Source organism: Eptatretus burgeri, chromosome 12, assembly GCF_056783735.1.
Source record: "Eptatretus burgeri isolate ZD-2024b chromosome 12, Ebu_testis_v1, whole genome shotgun sequence".
NCBI classification, from domain to species: Eukaryota; Metazoa; Chordata; class Myxini; order Myxiniformes; family Myxinidae; genus Eptatretus; species Eptatretus burgeri.
The window spans coordinates 87,444,700-87,469,938 of record NC_140972.1 but is presented as its reverse complement, the minus strand read 5'-3'; the positions used below and the strand labels follow the sequence as shown (position 1 = coordinate 87,469,938).

The 25,239-nt window shown below is 46.6% G+C and overlaps 1 protein-coding gene across 1 annotated transcript in view; it reads right to left on the bottom strand.

The window, feature by feature from the left end:
* LOC147016065 (uncharacterized) overlaps positions 1–25,239 on the bottom strand; it is an 88,657-nt gene that overhangs the window by 46,515 nt on the left and 16,903 nt on the right. The window contains exons 3-7 of the mRNA XM_085848753.1: positions 24,651–24,734; positions 10,523–10,688; positions 10,188–10,297; positions 7,396–7,531; positions 6,966–7,047 (exon numbers count right to left, since the gene is read on the bottom strand). Coding sequence (XP_085704879.1) covers positions 6,966–7,047; positions 7,396–7,531; positions 10,188–10,297; positions 10,523–10,688; positions 24,651–24,734 — 578 coding nt within the window. The remainder of the gene's footprint in view (positions 1–6,965; positions 7,048–7,395; positions 7,532–10,187; positions 10,298–10,522; positions 10,689–24,650; positions 24,735–25,239) is intronic.

Sequence of the window (25,239 nt, the reverse complement as noted above, 5' to 3'; positions counted from 1 at the left end):
GAGGAAATCGTTCCGTTCGAGGAAGCCCAGCGCGCTTGTAGCACCGTCCGGAAGTTCATGCAGCAGAGAAGCGGGAATCCCGGTGTGATGCAAGCGTGCATTCGGCTAGACAACGAGATGCACGAGATCCGCCGAAAGAAGATGCGCCAGCCGACGATTCTTGAAAGCTTTGTGTGTCGTGAATTTCTCGCCATGCCATATGTTAGTGTGTGAACTCTGTTAGTGCGTGTATGTTCTCCGTTCGCTTAGCTTATACAACAGTCGTGCCTTTTACTTGGTGGAATAAATTTTGTCTAAAGATTAACTACAGATGGGTAACTTGAGAAAATAAGGCCGTTTTTACAAAATCTCGTTACTATGCCACTCTCGCTACTATGCCACTTTTGCTCGGTCCCGACGGGTGGCATAGTAACGAGCTTTGACTGTATTTCTGTGACCTGGCGGACCACCTACGGAAGGTAGCTGCAGAGTACCATGACTATTTTAAGGAAGAAGGGATCAGATCATGGGTAATGGAAGTGTTTGGTAAAGGGGGAACATGGATATTCCACATATTGATCGTTGGCCTTATGATATTCAGTGTTATTGTCATCATGGCATGCATAAAAGTAATGATCGGTGTGTGTGTATATATGAGAAAATTTACCAGTGACAACAATGGTGGTGCATGAAGTTTCCCTGGACCAACCATCTCTGAAGACCCAGAAAACCCAGAAAATGAAGAACCTAGTTTAAAATTTAGTCGAGACACCATGATGGTGGTATTATTTTTTGGGAAATATGAAAGTACAGACACTAGTGCTTTTGAGATTGACAAAAACTTAAAAAAAAAAGAATTACTTGTCGTTCATAAAGAACACTCTGCTCAAACTCACATTGGATGAGTGTCTCAAATTTCTTGCACCAATGGTGGGGATGGAGAGAAATATTATCTAAACATTGCCTTGTTGGCAAATATTGGGATTTTGTACTTTCTTATTTTTTACTCTGGCTTGCAGTTAGAAAAAAATTATATTCTTGTTTGTTGTTCATAAAGAGCACAATAGTTAACCAAATATATATTTTCCTTGTCGTTCATAAAGAACAATAGTTAGCTAAAATATATTCTTACTTGTCATTCATAACGAACACTACTTGGTTAAAATATATATTTTTTGTGCATAAAATAACTTTGTGTGAGTCGTTTTGGAAAGTAACTTTGTTTCCTCATGACCTATGCCTAATTCATAATTGTTGAAATGTATCTACTATTCTACAGAGGGGTTGGGTGTTTGTGGATTGGTTGGGGGGTAGAGAGGGGTCTTTTTCATAGGCTAGGAGGTGCAGGGGGGGGGGCCTCCACACCGTCATGGGCCACTTGGAGTTGACCATAAGAGTGGACCACCTGTGAAGAAGACTGCTGCCTGCCGTCCTGCCGATCCATGGATGTTCCATCTCTCTCAAATTTGTGTTACTGTTTGTTTCTTTTACACAAATGTTTCAAACGTAACAAGAGGAGCGATTGTGGAGATGTTGTACATCTCCCAAGCAAGAACAGCCATTTTTTAGCAGGATTACCTTTGCTAAATTGAATGCAGCATTTAAAAGAAAAAGCCAAAGCATTTATTGGCATTATAAAATGCTCTCAGCAAGCGACAGTTCTTGACTGTTAGTAATCAAAGCAAGTAGTCTATCTCTCTCTCTTTGTCACACAGCTGAACATCTGACTTTCTCATTGGCCCTTGTCACAACATTATTTAAGCCTTGAGCCAGGAGAGGCCCGATCATAAATCAGTACTGTTTGGTATAGTTTAACACCTGTTTCTACTTCCACCAGGAGAACGAAGGGTGAAATGCATTAGAAAATAACCTTCCTGTCACTCTAGATTTTCTAAAGCTAACAACAACCAGAAACAGATCTTCTTGTTAATGAAAGATCAATGCTTTGCCAGTCCGAGGAGAGAACACAGTACGGGGGGAGAGTTTTTTTGTTTCTGTTACCTCAAAGGGAAAAGATTTCTGAGGATGGCATCTCAAATAGAAACCTGATGAAATGGGGAAATCATGAAAACAGATGGCACTACAAGGGGGGAAGAACAATATGTGTATATATATATATATATATATATATATATATATATATATATATATATATATATATATATATATATATATCAAGCTAAACTGCTGAGCGAGCCAGAGTTAGATTGAACTGACCTACTGCATGTATGCCGTGTCTTTCTCTCCATGGCTGTTTGATGTGAATTAAAGGCTCTGCTCTACCAAGATCAGTGTGAACATTGCTAGATCTCAAGCAGTGGTGGAACCTGATCTCAACATAAGAAGGGCAACAGGGCAAAGGAGAAACATTGCAGTGATCACAACTGCTGGTAAGAGAAGGAAAGGAAGTATCGCTGTGTTCATTATCGTCCGAGTTTCCCATCTCTGGTTCGTACATGTGGCTAGTTTGGTTGGCCAGCTTCTTTGAAGATCGGAGATGTTGGCGATTCCTGCGGAACGACGGTTTCTTGCTTGTAGCATGTAGGACCAAGAGGACTTGTGTTTTTGTACAATTTCACCAGGAACCCATTTTCTCGTGCCAGGAAGTGGTTCCATACAGACTTGCCGACCCTGAAAAGTGACCGCTCTTGTGCTACTCAATCATGATAGAACTTTTGCTTGGTCTTTTCCATGTCAAAATTCCATTTAACCTCATGAAAGCTGTAGAGTTTTGGTGCAAGTAAACTGCACTTTGCCAAAGCAGTTACAATCCCGGTCGGTTCACCACTCTGACTTAGAAAGATGGGGCAGGAATTTATAATTTGTTCAGAATGCCAGCGATAGGCGGGGGAGGAGGAGGAGCAAAGGGCGGAGGAGCTCCTTGTGAGCCAACGGCCATCCATATCTAGTGCCCAACTGTGTCTGCAGACATCCTCCTGCAGTTGGGTCACTTCTTATTAGGAGGTTGGTGGCAGGATTTGCACTCCGGCCACCGTAAAACCCTTCATTCCGCAAAACGCAAAAACGCAAAAAAATCTGAAAACCCACTCCGTGGGAGTACCTCCTGTGCAGCTTCCCTTCGCAGGGCAGCTCACCGGATGACGGGATTGGGGCAAAGCCTTCGGGACCCCCAATCTTTGATAGGAGGGAAACCACGGGGTAACATCCCTGGGTCGGATTGCGGGAGAGTGTGTCGGAGTGGTGCTGAGGTGTCGTCCACCAGACGGCGGTCTCCTTGGGTTAACCTGAGGCGGTCCCTTCGGGTGGGTGCCTGGAATGTCCTATCTCTAAGAGAGGATGATCACCTGTCTCTGTTATCTTCTGAGCTCAAGCGTTTGGACATCGGGATTGCAGCTCTCTCTGAGGTTCGGAGACCGGATTGCGGCGAGATAATGGTGGGTGGTTACACTTACTATTGGTCTGGTCGCTCTGATGGTTACCATACCCAAGGAGTTGCTGTAGCTGTGTCCAATAAGCTGACCCCAATGATAATTGAGGTAACACCGGTCAACGAGCGTATTATGAGATTAAGGATTCGTCACTCCTTAGGTGTCATTTACCTGGTCTCTGTTTATGCTCCGACTGAGGCGAGTGATCTCACCGTGAAGGATGCATTCTACGCCACACTCGAGTCTGTGGTTGATCAGTGCCCCAGACGAGATACACTTCTAGTCTTGGGGGATTTCAATGCATCGACTGGAACTGATAGGGACGGTTATGAGGTGTGTGTTGGTCCCCATGGGTCAGGAACTATGAACCAGAATGGCACTAAGTTCCTTGACTTTGCAAGAAGTCATGGACTTAGGGTGGCTGGTTCATGGTTTCAGCGCCCACAAGCTCATCGCTGGACTTGGTATTCCAACGCTGGCGGTGTGGCAAAGGAAATTGACCATGTCCTCATTGACAGTCGTTGGAGGATGATCCAGAACTGCAGGGTCTACCGGAGTGGTCAGTTCCTCAATACTGACCACAGGCTTGTTGTAGCAACTCTAAAGCTGCACCTTAAATCCTGGAGAATGGTACCATCCCAGCCGAGGCTGGATGTTGCCAAGCTCAGGGATGAGAGAGTAGCTGAGGAGTTTGCGAACAGGCTGAGTGGACACTTGGGGGGTCTGGGTGCTTTGGGGGTCCTGAAGAGTTGTGGAGTGCCTTCAAGACCACCGTCCTTGATGTTGCCGGTGGATGCCTTGGAGCTCACCGCAGGGCAAAGAAGAATTTTATCTCACAAGGGACACTGGATACCATTGACCAGAGTCGCAGGGCCAGGCTGAATGGCAGAGCTGAGCTGTTCAGGGAGCTGAGGCGTAAAACTGTACGTGCACTGAGGGTGGACAAGGAGGCCTATGTGCGAGGAATCTGTGAGGGGGTAGAGCATCACCTGTGGACAGGTGATTCTCGTCCCGCTTACAGGGGAATTCGCGCATTACGTTCATCCAAGCCCATCCCTCGGAGCACTACAGTTCGAGCAGAGAGTGGTAGGCTCTTGACAGAGGAGTCTGAAGTGAAGGCCCGCTGGGCCGGTTACTTTGAGCGGTTGTACCAGGCAGATCCCCCAACTGTCGAGGTGGACGTAAAGGGTGTTACAATCCCTGTTGCTGACCCTCGAATCAACTGTGGTCCACCTACGCTTGTGGAAACACGGGCTGCGGTGAACCAGTTGAAACGGGGCAAAGCTCCAGGGATCTGTGGCATCCATGCCGAACTTCTCAAGGCTGGTGGAAATGCTGCACTCGTGTCGTTGCATGCAGTTTTGTGCTCTGCCTGGAACACAGGCATCATCCCAACTGACTGGAAGAGGGGCCTTATTGTCCCTCTCTGGAAAGGGAAGGGTGATCGCCAAGACTGCAACAACTACCGAGGGGTGACGCTGCTCTCAGTGCCGGGCAAGGTCTTTGCTCGGATAATTCTCGATAGGGTTCGCCACCATCTGCTTGAGCACCAGCGTCCAGACCAGTCAGGCTTTACACCAAAGAGGTCAACGATTGCCCGTATCCTTGCACTTCGTGTCCTCACCGAACGCAGATGAGAGTTTCGGCAGGGGCTGCTTGCAGCCTATGTTGATCTCTGTAAAGCGTTCGATTCAGTGAATCGGGATGTCCTCTGGAGGATTCTTGGTCTTCGTGGGGTGCCACCAAAACTGATCGATCTGATGTCTGAACTCTACTCTGGTACTGAGAGTGCTGTGAAGTGTGGTGGTACCATCTCTGACTTATTTCCAGTTGTTACTGGAGTTCGTCAGGGATGTGTACTTGCCCCCACACTTTTCAGCACTTGTATGGACTGGATTTTAAGGAGGATGTCAGAGAGATCAAGTTGCGGTGCGTCATTTGAGAATGTCAAGATCTCGGACCTTGACTTTGCAGATGATGCAGTCATCTTTGCGGAGACTTTAGACATCCTCTTGGGGGCCCTCGAGGTGCTGAATGAGGAGTCGGAGCCGTTGGGATTACGGGTTTCTTGGGTCAAAACTAAGATCCAGGCTTTCGGTGACATCTTGGATGCTGCTTTTCTGTCTGTGTCTGTTTGTGGTGAGGATGTTGAGGTCGTGGAGAGATTCACTTACCTTGGCAGTGATATTCATGTCTCTGCTGGCTGCGAGTCAGAGGTCAATAGACGTCTGGGTCGGGCCTGGGGTGTCATGGATTCACTGGATCATGGGGTGTGGCGCTGCCGGTACCTGTGCGGGAGGACGAAAGTCCGAGTCTTCAGGTCCTTGGTACTTCCAGTCTTGCTGAATGGGTGCGAGACTTGGACTCTGACCAAGGATCTGAGACGGAGACTTAATTCCTTTGGTACCAGGTCTCTTCGGAGAATCCTTGGCTATCGCTGGTCGGATTTTGTGTCCAACGAGCGGTTGCTGAGAGAGACTCGGATGAGATTTGTTACCTGCATAGTCCGTGAGCGTCAGTTGCGGCTGTATGGACATGTGGCTCGTTTTCCTGACTCTGATCCTGCTCATCAGATTCTCTCAGCGAGGGAGTCTCATGAGTGGAGGAGGCCAGTGGGTCGACCACGTGCCTCATGGTTGCAACAGGTTGACCATCATCTCAAGGAGATGGGGATGGGCCTGGCATCTGCCTGGGGGATGGCCAGACGGAGGCCCCTGGAGTACCGGCGGAAAGTGGACACAGCGACGTGCTGTTCTGGCACATGCTCCCATACCTGACATGACCTGACCTGCCAGTGATAGATAATCAACTCTTGTCATCTTTGACATCCACCAGCTAATGTCGGCAGATGGGACACCCAATTTAACGTCCATCTGAGGGATGGCACACACACATTGATGAATCAACCTGCCTGTGAAACACGAGGATGGCAGTTTTGAGCTGGATTTCTGCTTTCACAATTCTATTCTGCATTCTCACCACAGACTAGTTGAAGGCTTATCAATCTTCGACACTGTTTTTTCCAGTCTTGCTCCTCCTGTCCATTTAACCATTCAACTCACCCCAGTTCCACCAGTCATTGTCAACCTTGTGAAGCACAGGTTTCTTGCTCAACAGCATTCCTTAGAAAAAAAAAATTTTCCCAGCTGCAAAATTACCTCCCTGAATCTGCTTGATCATGTTTATCTCTCCATCATCTCAGGTCAACAAATCCACTGATGAACTTGTATTTTCCGACTCCGATCCTGCCATTCCCCACCTATTCTTACAGGCGTTTAAATGTCCATTGACTGTCGGCTTGCTCCCTCCTCTCTTTTTGTGTAATGCGAAACTCCCTCATCCTCTGTGGTTTTATTCCCCAGAGATGCTCAATTTTGTGTCAAAAAAAAAGCATGGAAACTCATACGTTTATCAATTTAAAGCAGTGAAACATGAAAAAAATTGGTCATGGCTGAATTGACTCAAAATGAAAGCAAATAGCTGAACAAACACATTATCACAAATATCTATCTGTCCAACTTGTCCTAATGTCTCCTCAACATTTGCTTAAACTTATTCCACATTATCTCCCCCCCCCCACCCCGACTCTATTTGTACCTTCAGACTGTTGTTCTCATTCACAAGAAAGCTTTGAGAACGCACACATTTGTGCACAAAAGGACTTGACCAACTGTGTAGCCTGCACACACACACACGCACACACACACACTTTTGACCCTTAAAACAACAGGACATAGCACTTGTATTTCAATAAATTGTTCCCACAATTACATTCCCAGAAGAAACACAAGTTCCTGTACAATATTGAATCGTAACACTGACATTTCTATGAAATAAAATCATTTGAAAACGGTTGTTGGAATCAACATGTGAAAATGAAAACATTATCCAAGTCAAATTTTGAGCACAATCTTCTTCTTCTTCTTCATTTAATGACTTTCAAAATAAGTAAATAAACGGTCAACAAATACATTCATTTCAGCAGATAAAGAAATGCTATTTCAAATAGCAGAAGAAGGTTGTTTACCGAAAGAGAGCGCTGGCACCTTCTTGTGCCATTTGAATCCTCAGGTTCCAGCTGAGGACCTCGCTTGATTGCAGGAGTGAAGATAGAGAGCCCTTACTGCAGTATTCCATGACAATACCACAAAAACTATCCTTTTCTGTGGAGCAAACATGTCATTCAGGATCAACCTTATGTGAAGGAACGGGTGTATTTGCACAGCTCCAAGGAAAGTTTGGAAAAATAAGGGTCTGCTTGGATCATCACTATTGTTTACATTTTCATATGTCAATACCAAAATTTTGCAATATATTGTTACATTTGTAGGGTGTGTGGAGGGAGGGTAGATAGTACCTTAGAGCAGATAGAAATGTATCAAGTATTATGTTATGTGTACGAGTAGTTAGCCCATCTCGATGTGATTAAGTAGGCAAAAGTAGATTAATAATTGCCTGTTTTAATGTGCACCATACGAAGGGTGGTACGTTGGAATAAATACTTAGGGTGAGAGGAAAGGAATCGTTTGTATAATCTCTTTTATGTCCCACTGGATGAAGCATCGAGGTGAGGCCAAAGTGAAGAGAGAGAAGGGCGAAGCTTGGATCGCCTCCTGAGAGGGGCACAGCTTATCAACGCTTCTCGAGGGACGGAGTCATGGATCGCCTCCGGTGGGGCAGTTTTTTTGCCCCGAGGGGGTGGAGTTTTGAAACCTCTCGCAATAGCTCGTGAGAGCCAAGAGACTTTGTGTTGTCTCTGAGAAAATGTGGTTGGGTACGAAGCAAGACGAGTAGAGGAGAGATTGCGCCAAAAAGAGAGAAGATCATGTGGAGGGAAATGGTTGCTCTGTCTGTGGTGTGTACCTGCCTTTGCCCTGTGCCTGTTTTGTCATCCCTGGTTCCTGCTCATGGGTCTTCATCATCCTGACCTGGTGTTTCGTTGCCTGCCTCGTCGCCCATTCATCTCTCCAGCCCTTGGACCTGCTCCCTCGTCGTCCACCAGCAGAGCTAAGGCCCACCTGGTTCTCGTTCCCTTTCCCCATCTGTGAACAAGTCTGGTGTGTGGCGCCATAGGATTTATCCCTCTCGTACATCACTATTTATTTATCGATTCCGTGCTCCCCCCTTTCTTACCCACATTAACCCGTTGTAGTCTCCACCGTCGTGATCACCATCCCGTTCATTGTTCGGGAATTAAATCCATTGGTTCTGAAAGAGTTAAGAGCCTCGTGTGTTTCTTGCGACTCCCACACACTCAAAGCCACCATTGTTTGAACGCAGTCCAAGGGAGTAAAAGCCAATTTGATCCATCCATCCAGCTTCGGTCTTAATCAGTGTGGACATGACAATATGTATGCAAGAGTTTGTTTTGCATTATATTTACCATCCTTTCCCTTCTTACATTACTACGTGAAAAGTAATGCCAAAAAAATAAGCACAGGTGAGTGGAGATTTTATGTCAATATACAGAAGTTCTGTGGATAGAAACTGCACTTGGAAATATATCACGACGGTTATGATTTCTGCCCTGTTTTTACCTGAATTAATATAAGTTGCTATTTTAGAATAAAGATGATGTTTAAAACGGCAATACAACTTTAATGTACAAGGATGTTCTTCTTTTAATGGCCACAATAATTTGCACATTATTGTGAGTTTGGATAGGGAGGTTTGAAAATGGTTGTTGGAATTAACATATGCAAATGAGAACATTATCGAATGTTTGGGCATGAATTTGCAATTTGGTCAGGGTGTCTTTGTGAAGACAGCTCACCTACACTTCACGAAGGACACCATGGAATCTTTAATGTCCACCAACTAATGCTGGTAGATGGGACGCCAGTTTAACGTCCATCCGAGGGACGGCACATGCTTTGATGAATCACTATGCCTGTGAAACACCAGGATCATAGTTCATAGCTGGGCAGAGATTCTAACCTGGACTAGGCGAGTGTGCATGCCTCTAGGCCTCAATGCCAGTCCCTGGAACATACAAGGATATATACCGGCAAGCTAAGAAAATGCAGAAAGAAGAAATTATGTCCAAGTAGTTCGTTTGCGTCAAGTTGATCCACATCAATAATAATAGATGCTTTATCCTCCATAATGGCAGTATCTATGATGCAATTGTACAAGGTAATATATTGTATGGTAGTGCAATAGGAATATGAAGGACACAGATATGTTCACACTACTTTTCACAAACAAATGTCACCCTGTATAAGCACACTCAACCCCCACCACCCTCATCTGCTCCCTCTCTCATATTCTATCAACCTACTGGATTCATAATCCTCCCAGCAAACTTATACACATATAAACTAGAAGGGCACTCGGTAGAGCGCATACCTCCATCAGGTAATGCCTGATCCACGAGAACATATCGGGCCCAATACATTTTTGAAATATCATGCTATGCAGTACTATATCGTTTTTGGCCCCATCTCTCAATGGTGAAGAATCATTAAAAAAAAAAAATTCAGATACAGATCCGGATTCGGATCTTCACCAAAATTTAGCGTTGTTGTCCTTGGCCAGGTTACCTACATACGCAAAAAAATTCAGAACGATTGCTTGAAAAATGTGGCCAAAAATCATGTGCCAAACAGGCAGACAAAGCCAAACATACTTTGTGAAAAAAATTTTTCACCAAGTAACAAACAGGGATGAAAATAACCTCCATCCACCTTTGGTGGAGTAGGTAATCATCATCTTGATAAAAATGTGTTTCAGACAAACTTGAAAAGGCAAGATTCAACCTGATCTTTAAAGGTTTGTATAAAGAGTTCAGTCTTAAATGTTATTTGATTTCAAACAAACCTTGCTTTTCCATGATGATCCCATACAAGCGAATTATATTTGGATGGTCAAACTGGCGCAGATGTCTCGCTTCTTTCATCGCCAATTTCTCATTGTGTTCCAAGTTTGAGCTGCGCAACATTTACACAAAACAACAAACACGAGAAGAGTAAATGCATACAAAAGAAAGGGAATTATATCAAACTTTCATGGATCGCATCTTCACCTCAAAAGTGGCACAAAACAGACATCAAATACTGGTAGTAAATGTCAATTGCAACAACATCCCAGATTGAAAAGATTAGGATGAAAACAGTCCAAATCCTTATAAGGTCCTATTAAAAGACAAGATTTACTTGAATTCAGGTGCAGTAAAGCGTTTGATCAGGACTGGAAAGGCACAGAATGTTCCCTTGTAAATTTTGAAATTCTTCTGTGGATTTGCCATGCGCTCCTCCTTCCTCCGTTCAATGAATGACAAATCAATTTTTTTCAGTTCGTTTATTGGGTGGTTTTCCCTTCCTGCATGCAGAACAAAGTCACCCAGACAGCCATAAACATAAGTGAATTCACCCAGAAAACACTTCATGACAATTGTAAGATTGTCATTATGCAAAGGGTGGGTGAGGGGAGTTTTGTTTGCTTTTCTAGAAACTCCATCAATTGCAAGGTGTGAAACAGTTCTGCACAAAATATAATTTGATAAGTGATATAAAGTAATGTCCAATAAAGTATTCAAGTTGATCCATGTAATTACCTCGTAAAACAGCTACAGTTTAAAACTAAGGAGTTCATCGAACACAATACCCCAAACAGTTTTCAAATATATCCTTAAATTTAAATAAAATAATGATTTTAAAGATCGTTTAAAAAAAATTTTAATCCGAAAGTTTAGCGCGAATGAATACATCACCCATATACATGGGCGTGCTGCGCAGCCCAGGCCACTGGGACCGCGTGCCATGGGGTCGAGCCAAGCACGTTAACAGCACCAACTGCATCTTGCCGGGGATGCCCCAAGTGGGCATGCGGGACCTACACAACACTCGTCCAGTCGCCAGAACATGGCAAGACAGGCGGCGAGGGATGGGGGTCGCGGGGGGGGGGAGTTCGGTGCGAGGCTCCAGACCGTGTCACGCTGAATGTGCGAATGAGACCGCTTCTGGCCCCAGGAGCCAGGCAGGGCGAGGCCGGGACCCAATAGAGGAGCACGATTCAAATGACGGTGTCGTTTCGGGTTGTCACTCCACCCTTCACCCGGGGCTTATAAAAGGCGGATCGCGAAGCCGCCCACTCTCTCTACTCTTCTCTCCCTACCTGCATCACCCACTTCTCGCCAGCCTGCCTCGCCCTCTCCTTTACCTCTCCGCCCCGCCCTCTCCTTCACCTCTTCACCCCGCCCTCTCCTTCACCTCTTCGCCCCGTACTCTCCTTCACCTCTCTGCTCTGCCCTTTCCTTCACCTCTCTGCTCCACCCTCTCCTTCATCTCTCTGCTCCGCCCTCTCCTTCACCTCTCTGCTCCGCCCTCTCCTTCACTGCACCTCGTCTGCTGTCACTGCATCTACACTCGGGGTTGGTGTGCGACACATTCTTCTGGACCAGTGCAGAGCACACGTTTCCACGAGCCCAGCAAAGTGATTAAGCAGGAGATAACGCGCCAAATCTTAAGGTGGGATTGCTCAAGCAGAGCGTCCCCCAAAGCGTACTGGGTTGCACGGTCGGCCGACCGTGACAGGTATTTCGAGGCCGTTAGTACTCATCTGCTCTCCTTCCTTCTGGCTATCTAATCATCATCTGGTTTGTGTGTGTGTGTATGTATGTAGTGGCACCTATCGTAGCATAAGCTAAGATTGTAGAAGATATAACAGGATAAGTTTGCTCTGTGTCTGCTCTTATAAATTGCTTGCCTTTTGTCACACCCCACAAATTCCTTGCTCACCCCGCTGTACAGACAAATAAACCCCATTCGCTGTGCCACATATCTTTCCTCACTTTAATGTAAATAAATGGTTTGTATAAAAATGTTCCCAGCTTGTTTTCTTATTTTCCTTCATTGATCCAGCATGGTCCGTATCCTAGCCTAGCCAGGACGTTATCCCCCAAAGATCTGTTTTCTCACCGGTACGTCATTGGTAGTTACGCTCGGCTGCATCTGATCCGGTGGGGTGATCCGGTTTGAACAAGGTGTACTGAGGGCGTGTCCCACGCTAATTAGAACACGTGACCATGAGGTAACCGGTATCCAGATGATGGAGGACCCTGAGTCACGTGGTTGAGTTATTGGCCTTCACGGTTGAATAGCGAGCCGCCGCATCACGGAGTTATCCGTGTGCAACGTCCTGCGATTCTGGAGAGTCTGGTGGGAACCAGAGGTAGCTTCCACCCCTGTGGTCTTCTTGACGCGACTCCAGGCCTACAATAGAAATACATTGTTATGAATTTGTGCCCGCCGACATGCGATCAGCCGCGTAACTCTAATAGCAGCCGCGTCGCCCACTGGACAGACAATTCAGTCGTGACCCTCCTGAAACTACCGCCAGGAGCCAGTCACGGGTGGGGGGTTTAACCTCACCACAACCCAGTCAGCATTCTCCCCACGCGAAATAGGGTGAATTGCCGAATGTCGATATACCTAAGTACCCGCGCGGGTACCGAAGAGTTGTACCACGCCGCAGGTCGGCTCTGGACACGAACCGCTTAAGCGGCTCATTCCGTGCTAAGGGGATAACCGAGCGGAGTTATCGCCGACCTCGACGGTTCAGATTACTTGCTGGGTGTCTAAACCCACTACCAATCCCTTCCGTGAGGCAAGATGGCACTTTCAAACGAAGGAAAGGACGCAACGAAATGGGTCACAATTTAACAAGCACTTTTATTTCACACACACACACACACACACACACACACACACACACACACACACACACACACACACACACACACACACAGCAAGCACGTATTCACAGCCATACAGTAAGAATGCACATATAACAGTCAAAGCAATGAAAGCAATGCAGAGCTACAACCGAATAAAGAAATGTACAAGCACTTATTTAGGTTGACTTATAAGACTGGCGCCACACACACATTTACACAAAAAGCAAATAAAAGCCACCCTCATAGGCAAGGGGGCAGACAGGTCCGTGGACCAAATGTATGTGAGACCTGGGTGAGCAGCCAGGTCCACGAGACCGAAGGAGTCTTACCCACGCCCTCATGGCGCGATGGCAGGCTAGCCGCAATGTGAGCGTAACGTACATGACTCCGTGCCCTTGCGTGGTCGGTGAGCAACTTTAGGCGTGCGTTGCGCAGGCACGTGTATGTCGGTCGGCACCACGGTTGGGGTGGGGAACGGACGGGGTTACCGGCGCTATCTCAGCGCGGAGGGGGGAATTGTTGATGCTCGGGGTGGAGAGAGGGGAATGGTGGATGCTCCGTCCCGCTAGCGGGGCCTTGGGACCGCACCGACTCCGGCGAACTCTCGCCCCTGAGCCCTCTTCCGCGTCCCTGCTTCAATCCGTGACTCGTCCCTCGACCTCAACTCCGAGCTCCGTCCCCTTCACCGTCTGATCCCCGCAAACACACGACTCACACTCCACGACTTCGACCACGACCCAACAACGACAACCTCGACAACGACCTCTGTCTTCACTCGACCAGCCAGCCGTGAGTCGCCTTGTGCTCACGTCTTTATAGACCGGGGGAGGAGCATGTATGTAAATTCGCGGATCAAAACGCGCTTGGAGGCGGGGCCACGCTACCCGATGTTCAGCCATTGGTCGGGCAAAAAGGGGTGTGAGCCTCTCTTGATCTGAATTTCCTCCTAAAAGGAATCCACATGCATCGCGCTTGGAGGCGGGGCCACACCGCCCGACGCTCGCCCATTGGACGGAGGAAAAGGGGGCGTGAACCTCCCCTGATCCGATTTCCTCTCCCGTAAAGGCATCCGTTTGTACTCGCGGCTCGACGCGTTCGGCAACAATCACCGAACGGGCCCTGGACAGCATGACGTTCGGTGTTGACAGGTGGTGTGGTTGATGGTTGTGGAAGGAGAAAGGCGAAGGTGGTGGGGGGTTTGCTGTGGTGGTTTGGTTGTTAGCGGGCATCGTTTGAGAATGGGGGTTAGGCGATGCTTGCGGGGTGGGGTTGTGGAGGTGAATGTAGTGGCGCTTTGGTGTAGTTGTTCGGGGGCGTTGGTGGTGGCGATTTGGTTGTTGGGGGGTGATTGGTCCAAAATAATGATCGATAAAGAAAAATGGCTAAATCAAAGCATCGCAGCCTGGATGAATCACACATATTCCCTCTAAACAAAGGGTGTGGACTAACTACATATGAACTTATCGATATATCTAACCTGAAGACCTTTCTGGTGTATTGCAAATTTCCAGCCGTAACACCACCCCCTCCCCTTTTTACAGACTCCTCCCGAGTCGTCGAGGTTTAGTGTGCCATCATGTGTAAGTTCTCCCCTCGTACGTTTTACCTTTGGATCCCTGAGTGTGACATTCACTGTATTCGTGTCCCCAAAATAAATAACCTACAGGCTGAGTAACTAACTAAACAAACCCACTCATATGGACGACTTAAATAAATTGCCGGCGCCAAGACTCACATGCCGGGGGCGCACTCATATAAAATACACAACTTAACAACTTAACCCTACAAATTTTACACTAAACCATGGCCCAGGATCGATGGACTCTGCAAAGAGAAAAAGTTAGCAGGGAGCCAGGCTGCTTACATACAGTCCAAGGCCTCCCCCTTGAAATGAACGCAGTGAACTGGCAAACGTTGCACGGGCTGCCAGTGCAGTCCCGTGTTGCAGGTGCCTACAGGGCAGTCCCTGCAAACTTGCGCGAGGATCATGGCGCACATAGCAATGACGGGTGTGGGGGGATGTGAGGGGGGGAATCCAAAAGAGAACGGGGCTGGTGGACATGGGCAGCAGGCATGGGCCAAGGCAAAGGCAGGCAGGCAAGGCACGGCATGACAAGGCCGCTGTAGCAAACACAGCCGGCAGATGAAATCGCCGGCACAGGCCTGGTAGCAAACACAGCCGACAGACGATCCGACCAGCACAGGCCTTGCAGCAACAGCCAGCCGATGAAGTTGGCCAGCCTCGTGCCTTGAAATGGAGGTTGGTGGAGGGAGTGCGGTGGTGCTGGCCACTCGGAAGGCGGGCTCGGACCTACCTACTCTCTCGCTCCCAACCTATCGCCTTTGTCCTGTCTTTGTCCATACCCACCCCCTTAATTTGTAAAACCTAATTTAGCCCCAACTTATTTTTTTGTTTTTATTTTTATTTTCACTATAAATCGTCCCCTAACCCCCTTTATCGTCTTTGTTCGGCTAACATATCCTGCCCTAGCCTATTCCCAACCCATATGTTCCCTTCCTGGAGGGGAATAAGGGAGAGTTAGCATCCTGTGTCGAAGCCCTATGAAGCCTCAGGATGGCCTCCTCAGATTTCAGCGATCTAACCCAAAGTAGGTCCAGCGGCCCACAACGAGAGCGAAGGGATGGATGGTGCGGAGGAGTACACTTCCTATCTACCCTATCCATTTAAGTTTTGAACGACCCTGGGGCTTTCAACAAGCGCCTCTCGCATAAACTATTGGTTCTATCAACCCAGATTCCCATCGCCTGTGTTGGTGTCCTCACAATTTCGGGCCATGCCCCCCCCAATTTTCCTTCGTGCCCTCACACGGTCTCATGGCTGGGACGCTTGGCTCCCTTGGCAGGAACTACCCTCTGCCGATTCCCCAATGATGGCACCCATGGGCACTACACTGCCTCTGAGCCTACCAGCTCCCTAAACACCGGGGAGTGCCCTCTCTGGCGACTCCCTTGAAATGCTCACGTGGCAGGCTGGCGCCCTGGGCCCCTTTTCGAGGGTCGCCCGTGCCCACGCACTGCCCACACGGCCTATGGCGCCCCGGGCCCCGCATCAGCGGGTCACCCGTGCTCACTACGCTATCCCGGCCCCCCATGGGCCCTTGGCCTACCGTGGCCGACTAGCCCGGAGCCAAGGGTACCCACTCAGTGATACTCACCGTTCGCAGCCACGTTCCCAGCCGGTCAACAGGGCTCCTGCACCCCTCCAAATGGGTATCGATCCTACATTCCCACCAACAGCAAAACGACCTCCATTTTGTCAATTTGACTTACCCCCTAACTCACATTACTCTGACCCTGGGGTCCCTTGGGCGGGAATCACTCCTCCCCCCAATCACTCATCGCACCATGCATTCCCCATTCACTCCATTCACTCAGACCCGCTGGCCTCACTCACTCAACATGTCTCCTTTCCGCTCTTCAACTCACCTATCGCTGATCTCTGCCATCCTGCTCACTACTTCCCCTAACAACCTCGTGCTCCCTCGTCATCCCTTACACTAAAGCACGTTCCTTTTAACACTACATAGCTAAGCTACGTCACCACTACACATCCACAGTCTGTCTCTGTCTCCGAGTAATCCCAAAAAACATTTTCCCATCCTCAATCTCACTGCATCCCTCTACCTAATCCATTCTACGGGCCCCATGAGGACTTACCCCTGCCCCATGAAGCCGGTCGAACTAAGCTAACCTTCCCCTTAACTAGTTGTCATCCTGTGCCCCATTAAGGGGGTCTTCCACCCCTTGCCCAGGGAATCCTGCTCACCTGAAAGCGAGGCTTGCTTTTGTCCTCATTATTTTTTCCACATGCGCAGCACCACCGCGGCAACTCGCAACCTGCGCTCTTTTACTCCCCGTGACGTCATGGCAGCTGTTCACGCACCTCATCCCACTTGGACGGTACCATCTGGCAGGGATACCCCTCCTGCTGGATTCCAACCCTACGTGCAGCCATGACGTCACCCTGCGCATTACAAAGCAAACCTCGCGTTTTGAGGGGTTCCCCACATGAACACATGTGCTCTGCCCATCCGTGACCTGCGCCGTGCCCTCTGCGAACAGAAGACACTGCGCAGGCCACATAGAGCTTCACACACACGCCTGCATGGAGAACCCATCCGGTCCAAATCCGTAATCCAGCCTACCCTTTGTCCGTCCACGGGATCGGCAACATCCACCGCTGGCGTTTCCGGACCGGGTTTCACTCCCGCAGCCGCGCATGCGGTGGTCTCGTGCGAAGCATGGCCCGGACCTCACGCTCGCTGCCGTGCAAACCCGGCGCGGTCCCCAATCCAGCTCCGGCCGCCACCCGGCCTTTGTCCACCGTCTGGTCCCGTCTCCGTCGCATCTCACGCTCAAGTTCCCTCGTGCCACGAGGCTCACACACCTCGAGATGGCATTCACACCGGGACATGCGGTTACATGTTCCCGCATGCCGGCCGCCATCTCCCTTGCATACCATTCTCTCACACTCACGAACCCTCTCACACACCGTGCTTCACTCACGCGCACCATACCACTCACACACGGTGTCTCACTCATACACGGGCTTCCACTCACACCCGGAGTGCTGGGAAGCACGCCCCGGGCACACTCGTGACCACACCACTCACACACGGGGGCGCACTCACACCTTTCACCACACACACCTGTACAATCACACTGGGGAATCGGGTCACCTATCGGGCTCCTGGGGCCTCTATACCCCCCAAGCTTCGTGTGCACCTGTCCGCAGCACTCGCCCCCTCAAACTCGCTTGACACGACCAAAGCCACCTGGTCATGATCAGCTTCAAGGGAGAATAGAGTCTCCCTCCGTTCCTGAAGGAGGATATCCAGCTGCTTGCACCGGGTCCCCACACGTTCTGCCATCGCGCCCCCATTGTCCTCCACTATCTCAATGTGTGTGCTCGTCCCCAACCCCGTCCTTATCGTGCAGTCTCTCCTCTATTTTTTTTTGTTTCTTTCTGGCTCCTTTTTCCTCCCATCTGAGTCGTTCTTCCTTTGAGCCCCATTAGCTGTTCGTTCTCCCTCCGGAGCTCCTCAATCTCCGCTGACTCCAATCTTGCTCTCAGTTTTAGTTGTTCAATTTCAAACTCACATTGTTCTTGTTTTCTATCCCACAGTTTCTCCTGCTCTTCATTCTCCAATCTCATCGTTTCTTTCAATTGGCTCATTTCCTTCCTGTGTTTCAGTCGCTGTTCTCTCACTACTCTTCCTTGTTTCCTCTCCTGTCCTTCCTTCTCCAGTTTCATGGTTTGCTTCATTTGGTTAATCTCCTTTTTGTGTTTCATTTGCTGCTCTCTCATTACTCTTCCTTGTTTCCTCTCCTGTCCTTCCTTCTCCAGTTTCGTGGTTTTTTTCATTTGGTTAATTTCCCTTTTGTGTTTCATTCGCTGTTCTTTGTCTATCTCCTCACACTCCAGCCTTGCCTTTTCTTCCAATTGGTCAACCTCGGCTTCATGTTCCTTTTGTTTTCTATCCCATTGTTCCTCTCGTTCTTCCCTCTCCAATCTCGTTGTGTCCTTCAATCACCTAATTTCTCCTTCCTGCTTCAGCTGTTCTTCCCTCATCATCCTCAACTCGTTTTGTAGTTCCCTTTCTTTGTCTTCTTTTTTCTGTAACTCAGAAGCTTTCTTTTCAAATTCCTTTCTCATCTCCACACACTCCAACCTGTTTTTTTCCTTTTGTCATTCAGTTTCAAGTTCATCCTCTTTTTGTTTTTTATTCCAGTCTTTCTTGTTCTTCATTCTGCAATCTCATTATTTCCTTCAATTGGCTGATTTCCTTCTCCTGTCTCATTTGTTCTTCTTTTTGTTTTTTATTCCACTGTCTTTCTTGCATCTCATTCTTTAGTCTGGCCTTCGCTTCCAGCTGTTCGATCTGTACAGTGTGGTGCCTTAACGTTTCATCCTCCGTTCTCGTTCTTTCCTCTTTTAACACTCTCAGTTATTTTTGTTGTTCCCTCTCTTTGTTTTGGTGTTCACGTAACTCAAAAGTTTTTTTCCCATTTTTCCTCTCTCTGCCTCTCTTCCTCCTCACTCATTTCATCCCTTTTCTTGCGCATCTCATCCATTTTCCTCCTCATCTAATCATACTCCAACCTTGCTTTTTCTTTCAATTGTTCCCTATCTTCCTGTTCTGTTTTTACCTCTTCTTCTAGTCTTCTTTTGTCCCGAACGCCTTGTTCTACCTCACGGTCTAGTTGCTTTACTTCCAAATTGTGTTCGCATTCTCTTTCTTCCAACTTATGGATACTCAATTCTATTTTCCGTATTTTTCCCTTTAGTTCTTCGAACTGTCTTGACTTTTCCAACCATTCTTCTTCCCTCTGCTCCAGATGTTCCTCTCCTCTTTTTATCGTCTCTTCTCGGATTTCTATTATCTTTTTGCTGCTTCTACCTCTTTCCTTAGTTTTTGTAATTCCCAATCGTGTTCGCATTTTTCCTTTTCTAGCTTTGTTTGCCTTTGTTCTTCCTCCCTCCTTTCTTCCTGTACATCGGCCCATCGTTGTTACTCAGTTCGCACGTAATCCTCATGAACCCTGTCTACGCATCGCCGTGCCTCATCCAACTCAAAGGAAAACGAGTGGAATTCCCCTATACAATTGTCACCATTCCTCCACCGTTGCAAGGACTTCGACACTTGTCTCCGCAGCCCATCAATGCATGCTCCAGCTCCTGCCACGCCTGCCATGACCCCGTGGTTTGAAACAGTTGTTGGGAGCGCTCGCCTCGTGTCGTGCTGTTCGTAGCGCCATTAATAGCGGCCCGCTCACGCCTCGTGCCGCGCTGAAGTGCGGCTGTGCCGCCATCTTGCGACTCCGTATGCCGGCAAAGTTCGTGCTCAGAATATGAGGGTGAGCTCCCCCATGGATTATAATTACAAGAACCGTGCCGGGCCATGGATTCTACATTACTACACATAATCATTTCTACCCCCGGCACCGGCTCGCCTTGAAACTCCATCTTATTTCTGGGAAGAGAATCAATTTAGATTTGCTCGTAATTTGTGGGGGAACGGGGGGGGGGGGGGTTTGCTTCGCACACCCCTGGTCCGATCCCCGTAACTTTAGTTGGAGACCGAGGTGGATTTGAATCCCACACTCCTGTACACCAGTGTTACGAATTGCTGATGGAGGCGGGATAGATTGGAGTCCCACTCCCAGACACCAGTACTACGAATTCTGGCCCGCCTGGCATGAGAGCGATTGCATAACTACAATCGCAACCGCGTCACCCACCGGACGGACAATTCAGTCGTGACTCTCCTGGAACTACCGCCAGGAGCCAGTCACGGGTGGGGGTTTAACCTCACCACAACTCAGTCCGCATTCGACCCACGCGAAATAGGTATATCGACATTCGGCGATTCACCCTAAGTACCCGCGCGGGTAGAGTACCGAGGAGTTGTACCACGCTGAAGGTCGGCTCAGGACACGACCGCTAAAGCAGCTCGTTCCGTGCTTACGGGATAACCGAGCAGAGTTATCGCCAACCTCGACGGTTCAGATTACTTGCTGGTTGTCTAAACCCACCACCAATCCCTTCCGTGATGCAAGATGGCACTTTCAAACGAAGGAAAGGACGCAACGAAATGGGTCACAATTTAACAAGCACTTTTATTTCACTCTCTCTCACTCTCACACACACACACACACACACACACACACACACACACACACACACACACACACACACACACACACACACACACACACACACACACACACACACACGGCAAGCACGTATTCACAGCCATACAGTAAGAATGCACATATAACAGTCAAAGCAATGAAAGCAACGCAGAGCTACAGCTACAACCGAATAAAGCAATGTACAAGCACTTATTCAGGTTTACTTAAAAGACTGGCGCCACACACACTTACACAAAAAGCAAATAAAAGCCACCCTCATGGGCAAGGGGGAAGACAGGTCTGGAGACCAAATGTACGTTGGACCTGGGTGAGCGGCCAGGTCCATGAGACCGAAAGCGTCTTACCCGCATCCTCGTAGCACGATGGCGGGCTAACCGCAATGTCAACGTAACGTGCCTGACTCCGTGCCCCTGGCGTGGTCAGTGAGCTCATTTAGGCGTGCGTTGCGCAGGCACGTGTTGGTCGGTCGACACCACGGTGGGGGTGGGGAACGGACGGGGTTACCGGCGCTATCTCAGCACGGATGGGGGGAATTGTTGATGCTTGGGGTGGAGAGAGGGGAATGGCGGACGCTCCGTCCCGCTTGCGGGGCCTTGGGACCGCACCGACTCCGGAGAACTCTCGCCCCTGAGCCCTCTTCCGCGTCCCTGCTTCACTCCACGACTCGTCCCTTGACGTCAACTCCAAGCTCTGTCCCCTTCGCCGTCCGATCCCCGCAAACACACGACTCAGACTCCACGACTTCGACCACGACCCAACAACGACAACCTCGACCACGACCCAACAACGACAACCTCGACGACGACCTCCGTCTTCACTCGACCAGCCAGCCGTGAGTCGCCTTGTGCTCGCGTCTTTATAGACCGGGGGAGGAGCGTGTATGTAAATTCGTGGATCAAAACGCGCTTGGAGGCGGGGCCACGCCACCCAATGTTCAGCCATTGGTCGGGCAAAAAGGGGCGTGAGCCTCTCTTAATCCAAATTTCCTCCGAAAAGGAATCCACATGCATCGTGCTTGGAGGCGGGGCCACACCGCCCGACGCTCGCCCATTGGACGGAGGAAAAGGGGGCGTGAACCTCCCCTGATCCGATTTCCTCTCCCGTAAAGGCATCCGTTTGTACTCGCGGCTCGTCGCGTTCGGCAACAATCACCGAACGGGCCCTGGACAGCACGACGTTCGGTGTTGACAGGTGGTGTGGTTGATGGTTGTGGAAGGAGAAAGGCGAAGGTGGTGGGGGGGTTTGCTGTGGTGGTTTGGTTGTTGGCGGGTGTCATTTGAGAATGGGGGTTAGGCGATGCTTGCGGGGTGGGGTTGTGGAGGTGAAGCTAGTGGCGGTTTGGTGTAGTTGTTCGGGGGCGCTGTTCGTGGTGGCGATTTGGTTGTTGGGGGGTGATTGGTCCAAAATAATGATAGATAAAGAAAAATGACTAACTCAAAGCGTCGCAGCCTGGATGAATTATACATATTCCCTCTAAACAACGGGTGTGGACTAACTACACATGAACTTATCGATATATCTAACCTGAGGACCTTTCTGGTGTATTGCAAATTTCCACAGCCATAACAATGTATATATATATATATATATATATATATATATATATATATATATATATATATATATATATATATATATATATATATATATATATATATATATATATATATATATATACATATATATATATATATACATATACATATACATATACATATTTACACACACATATATACATATATATATATATATATATATATATATATATATATATATATATATATATATATATATATATATATATATATATATATATATATACATATACATATATATATATATATATTTACACACACATATATACATATATATATATATATATATATATATATATATATATATATATATATATATATATATGAGCTAAGGAGGTGAATATGTATGATTACATCAATGTCGTCCATCAATTTTGTTTTAATGTGAAGGAGATTGAATGATGCATTTTTTTCATGATCAGTTTTGTCATTCATTCATGCAAGCAATATTTTGATTGAAAAAATGGGTTAAAATGGGTTAGGCCCAACACCAGACTTGGCAGAACGACGAGAGAAAAAGAAAGAGAGAAAAAGAAAGAGAGAAAAAGAAAGAGAGAAAAAGAAAGAGAGAAAAAGAAAGAGAGAAAAAGAAAGAGAGAAAAAGAAAGAGAGAAAAAGAGAGAGAAAGAGAGAGAGAAAGAGAGAGAGAAAGAGAGAGAGAAAAAGAAAGAGAGAAAGAAAGAGAGAAAAAGAAAGAGAGAAAAAGAAAGAGAGAAAAAGAAAGAGAGAAAAAGAAAGAGAGAAAGAAAGAGAGAAAAAGAAAGAGAGAAAAAGAAAGAGAGAAAAAGAAAGAGAGAAAGAAAGAGAGAAAGAAAGAGAGAAAAAGAAAGAGAGAAAAAGAAAGAGAGAAAAGAAAGAGAGAAAAGAAAGAGAGAAAGAAAGAGAGAAAAAGAAAGAGAGAAAGAAAGAGAGAAAAAGAAAGAGAGAAAAAGAAAGAGAGAAAAGAAAGAGAGAAAAAGAAAGAGAGAAAAAGAAAGAGAGAAAAAGAAAGAGAAAGAGAGAAAGAGAGAAAGAGAAAGAGAGAAAAAGAAAGAGAGAAAGAGAAAGAGAGAAAGAGAGAAAGAGAGAAGAAAGAGAGAGAAAGAGAGAGAAGAGAGAAAAAGAGAGAAAAAGAGAGAGAGAGAGAGAGAGAGAGAGAGAGAGAGAGAGAGAGAGAGAGAGAGAGAGAGAGAGAGAGAGAAAGAGAGAAAGAGAGAAAGAGAGAAAAAAGAGAGAGAAAGAGAGAAAGAGAGAAAAAGAAAGAGAAAGAAAAAGAGAAAGAAGAAAAAACAAAAAAAGAAAGAGAAAGAAAGAGAAAGAAGGAGAAAGAGAAAGAGAAAGAGAAAGAGAAAGAGAAAGAGAAAGAGAAAGAGAAAGAGAAAGAGAAAGAGAAAGAGAAAGAGAGAGAAAGAGAAAGAGAAAGAGAAAGAGAAAGAGAAAGAGAAAGAGAAAGAGAAAGAGAAAGAGAAAGAAAAAGAGAAAGAAAAAGAGAAAGAAAAGAGAAAGAAAGAGAAAGAAAAAGAGAAAGAAAAGAGAGAAAGAGAAAGAAAAAGAGAAAGAAAAGAGAAAGAAAAGAGAAGAAAGAGAAAGAAAAGAGAGAAAGAGAAAGAGAAAAGAAAAAGAGAAAGAAAAAGAGAAAGAAAAAGAGAGAAAGAAAAAGAGAAAGAAAAAGAGAAAGAAAAGAAAAGAAAAGAGAAAGAAAAGAGAAAGAAAAGAGAAAGAAAAAGAGAAAGAAAAAGAGAAAGAAAAAGAGAAAAAGAGAAAAGAGAAAAAGAGAAAAGAGAAAAAGAGAAAAAGAGAAAAAGAGAAAAAGAGAAAGAGAAAGAGAAAGTGACAGAGACAGAGACAGAGACAGAGACAGAGACAGAGACAGAGACAGAGACAGAGACAAGAAGTTATTTATGCAATGAGAAACCACTGATTAATCTCCAAGCAATATTCACAAAAGAAGCAGTAGCAGAAAAAAGTAATGGGTGAATTTATTGTGAGTGTTTAAAGGTTCGCAGAGAAATTAAAACTGCCAGAATCGTAAAAAGGAAAAAGTGAGATTAAAATGTTCTGCATGGACAGTTTTGAACAAAGTTGAGCTTTTATATCTTAGGACTACAGAGTTGCTTCAGTACTTGCCTGAGGCTACCATATAGTTATATTGTGAATCTAAACCTTGCTAAGAACTGGCATGGTTCTTTGTCTGTTTTCTGCTGCAAACAACTGTGGTCATTAAATGAAAACCGATGACATCTGCCATCGTGGACGAGAGATATTAACAATGAATGAATGTGGGAAATGATACAATATGAAATATTTACATTTTGTTGAGCTTTTAAACACAAGAGCACATGAAATGAACCTTACCAAACGCATCCATTTTCCAAAATATTTTGTGCAAATGTGTCTTCAGCTTCTCTTGCATGTCACCTTTGATATCTGATGAGATCACTAAAAAAAACAAAAAACAACAACGAAGTAAAAGACGGGATTAGCACGAGTAAATTAAAGCATATCAAACTTTCTTGGATCACATTTTCACTTTAACAGTAGCGGAAAGCAGACACCATCAAATACCGGTAGTATACATCAAGTACAACATCCCAGATTGAACAAGCAGATGAAAACTTTGGAATGTAAACGGTCCAAATCCTTCTAAGTTACTATTAAAAGACAAGATTTACTTGAATTCAGGTGCAGTAAAGAGCTTGATCAGGACCCCCACCCCTACCCCCATCCATCTGTCCCTCACAATAATTATAATTGTTTATTGAACATAACAATCATTTTTAAGGTACAGTATTACATTAACATTTAAAGGATGTTGTAAATTAAACTAACTACCAAAGGGCACATTCTTACAAACGGGATCATTTCCCAACATTTGTCACGTCTTTGGTGTGCATTATTGAGACTTGTATTACCGGTTTCCTCCAGGTGGCGCTATTGAATATAC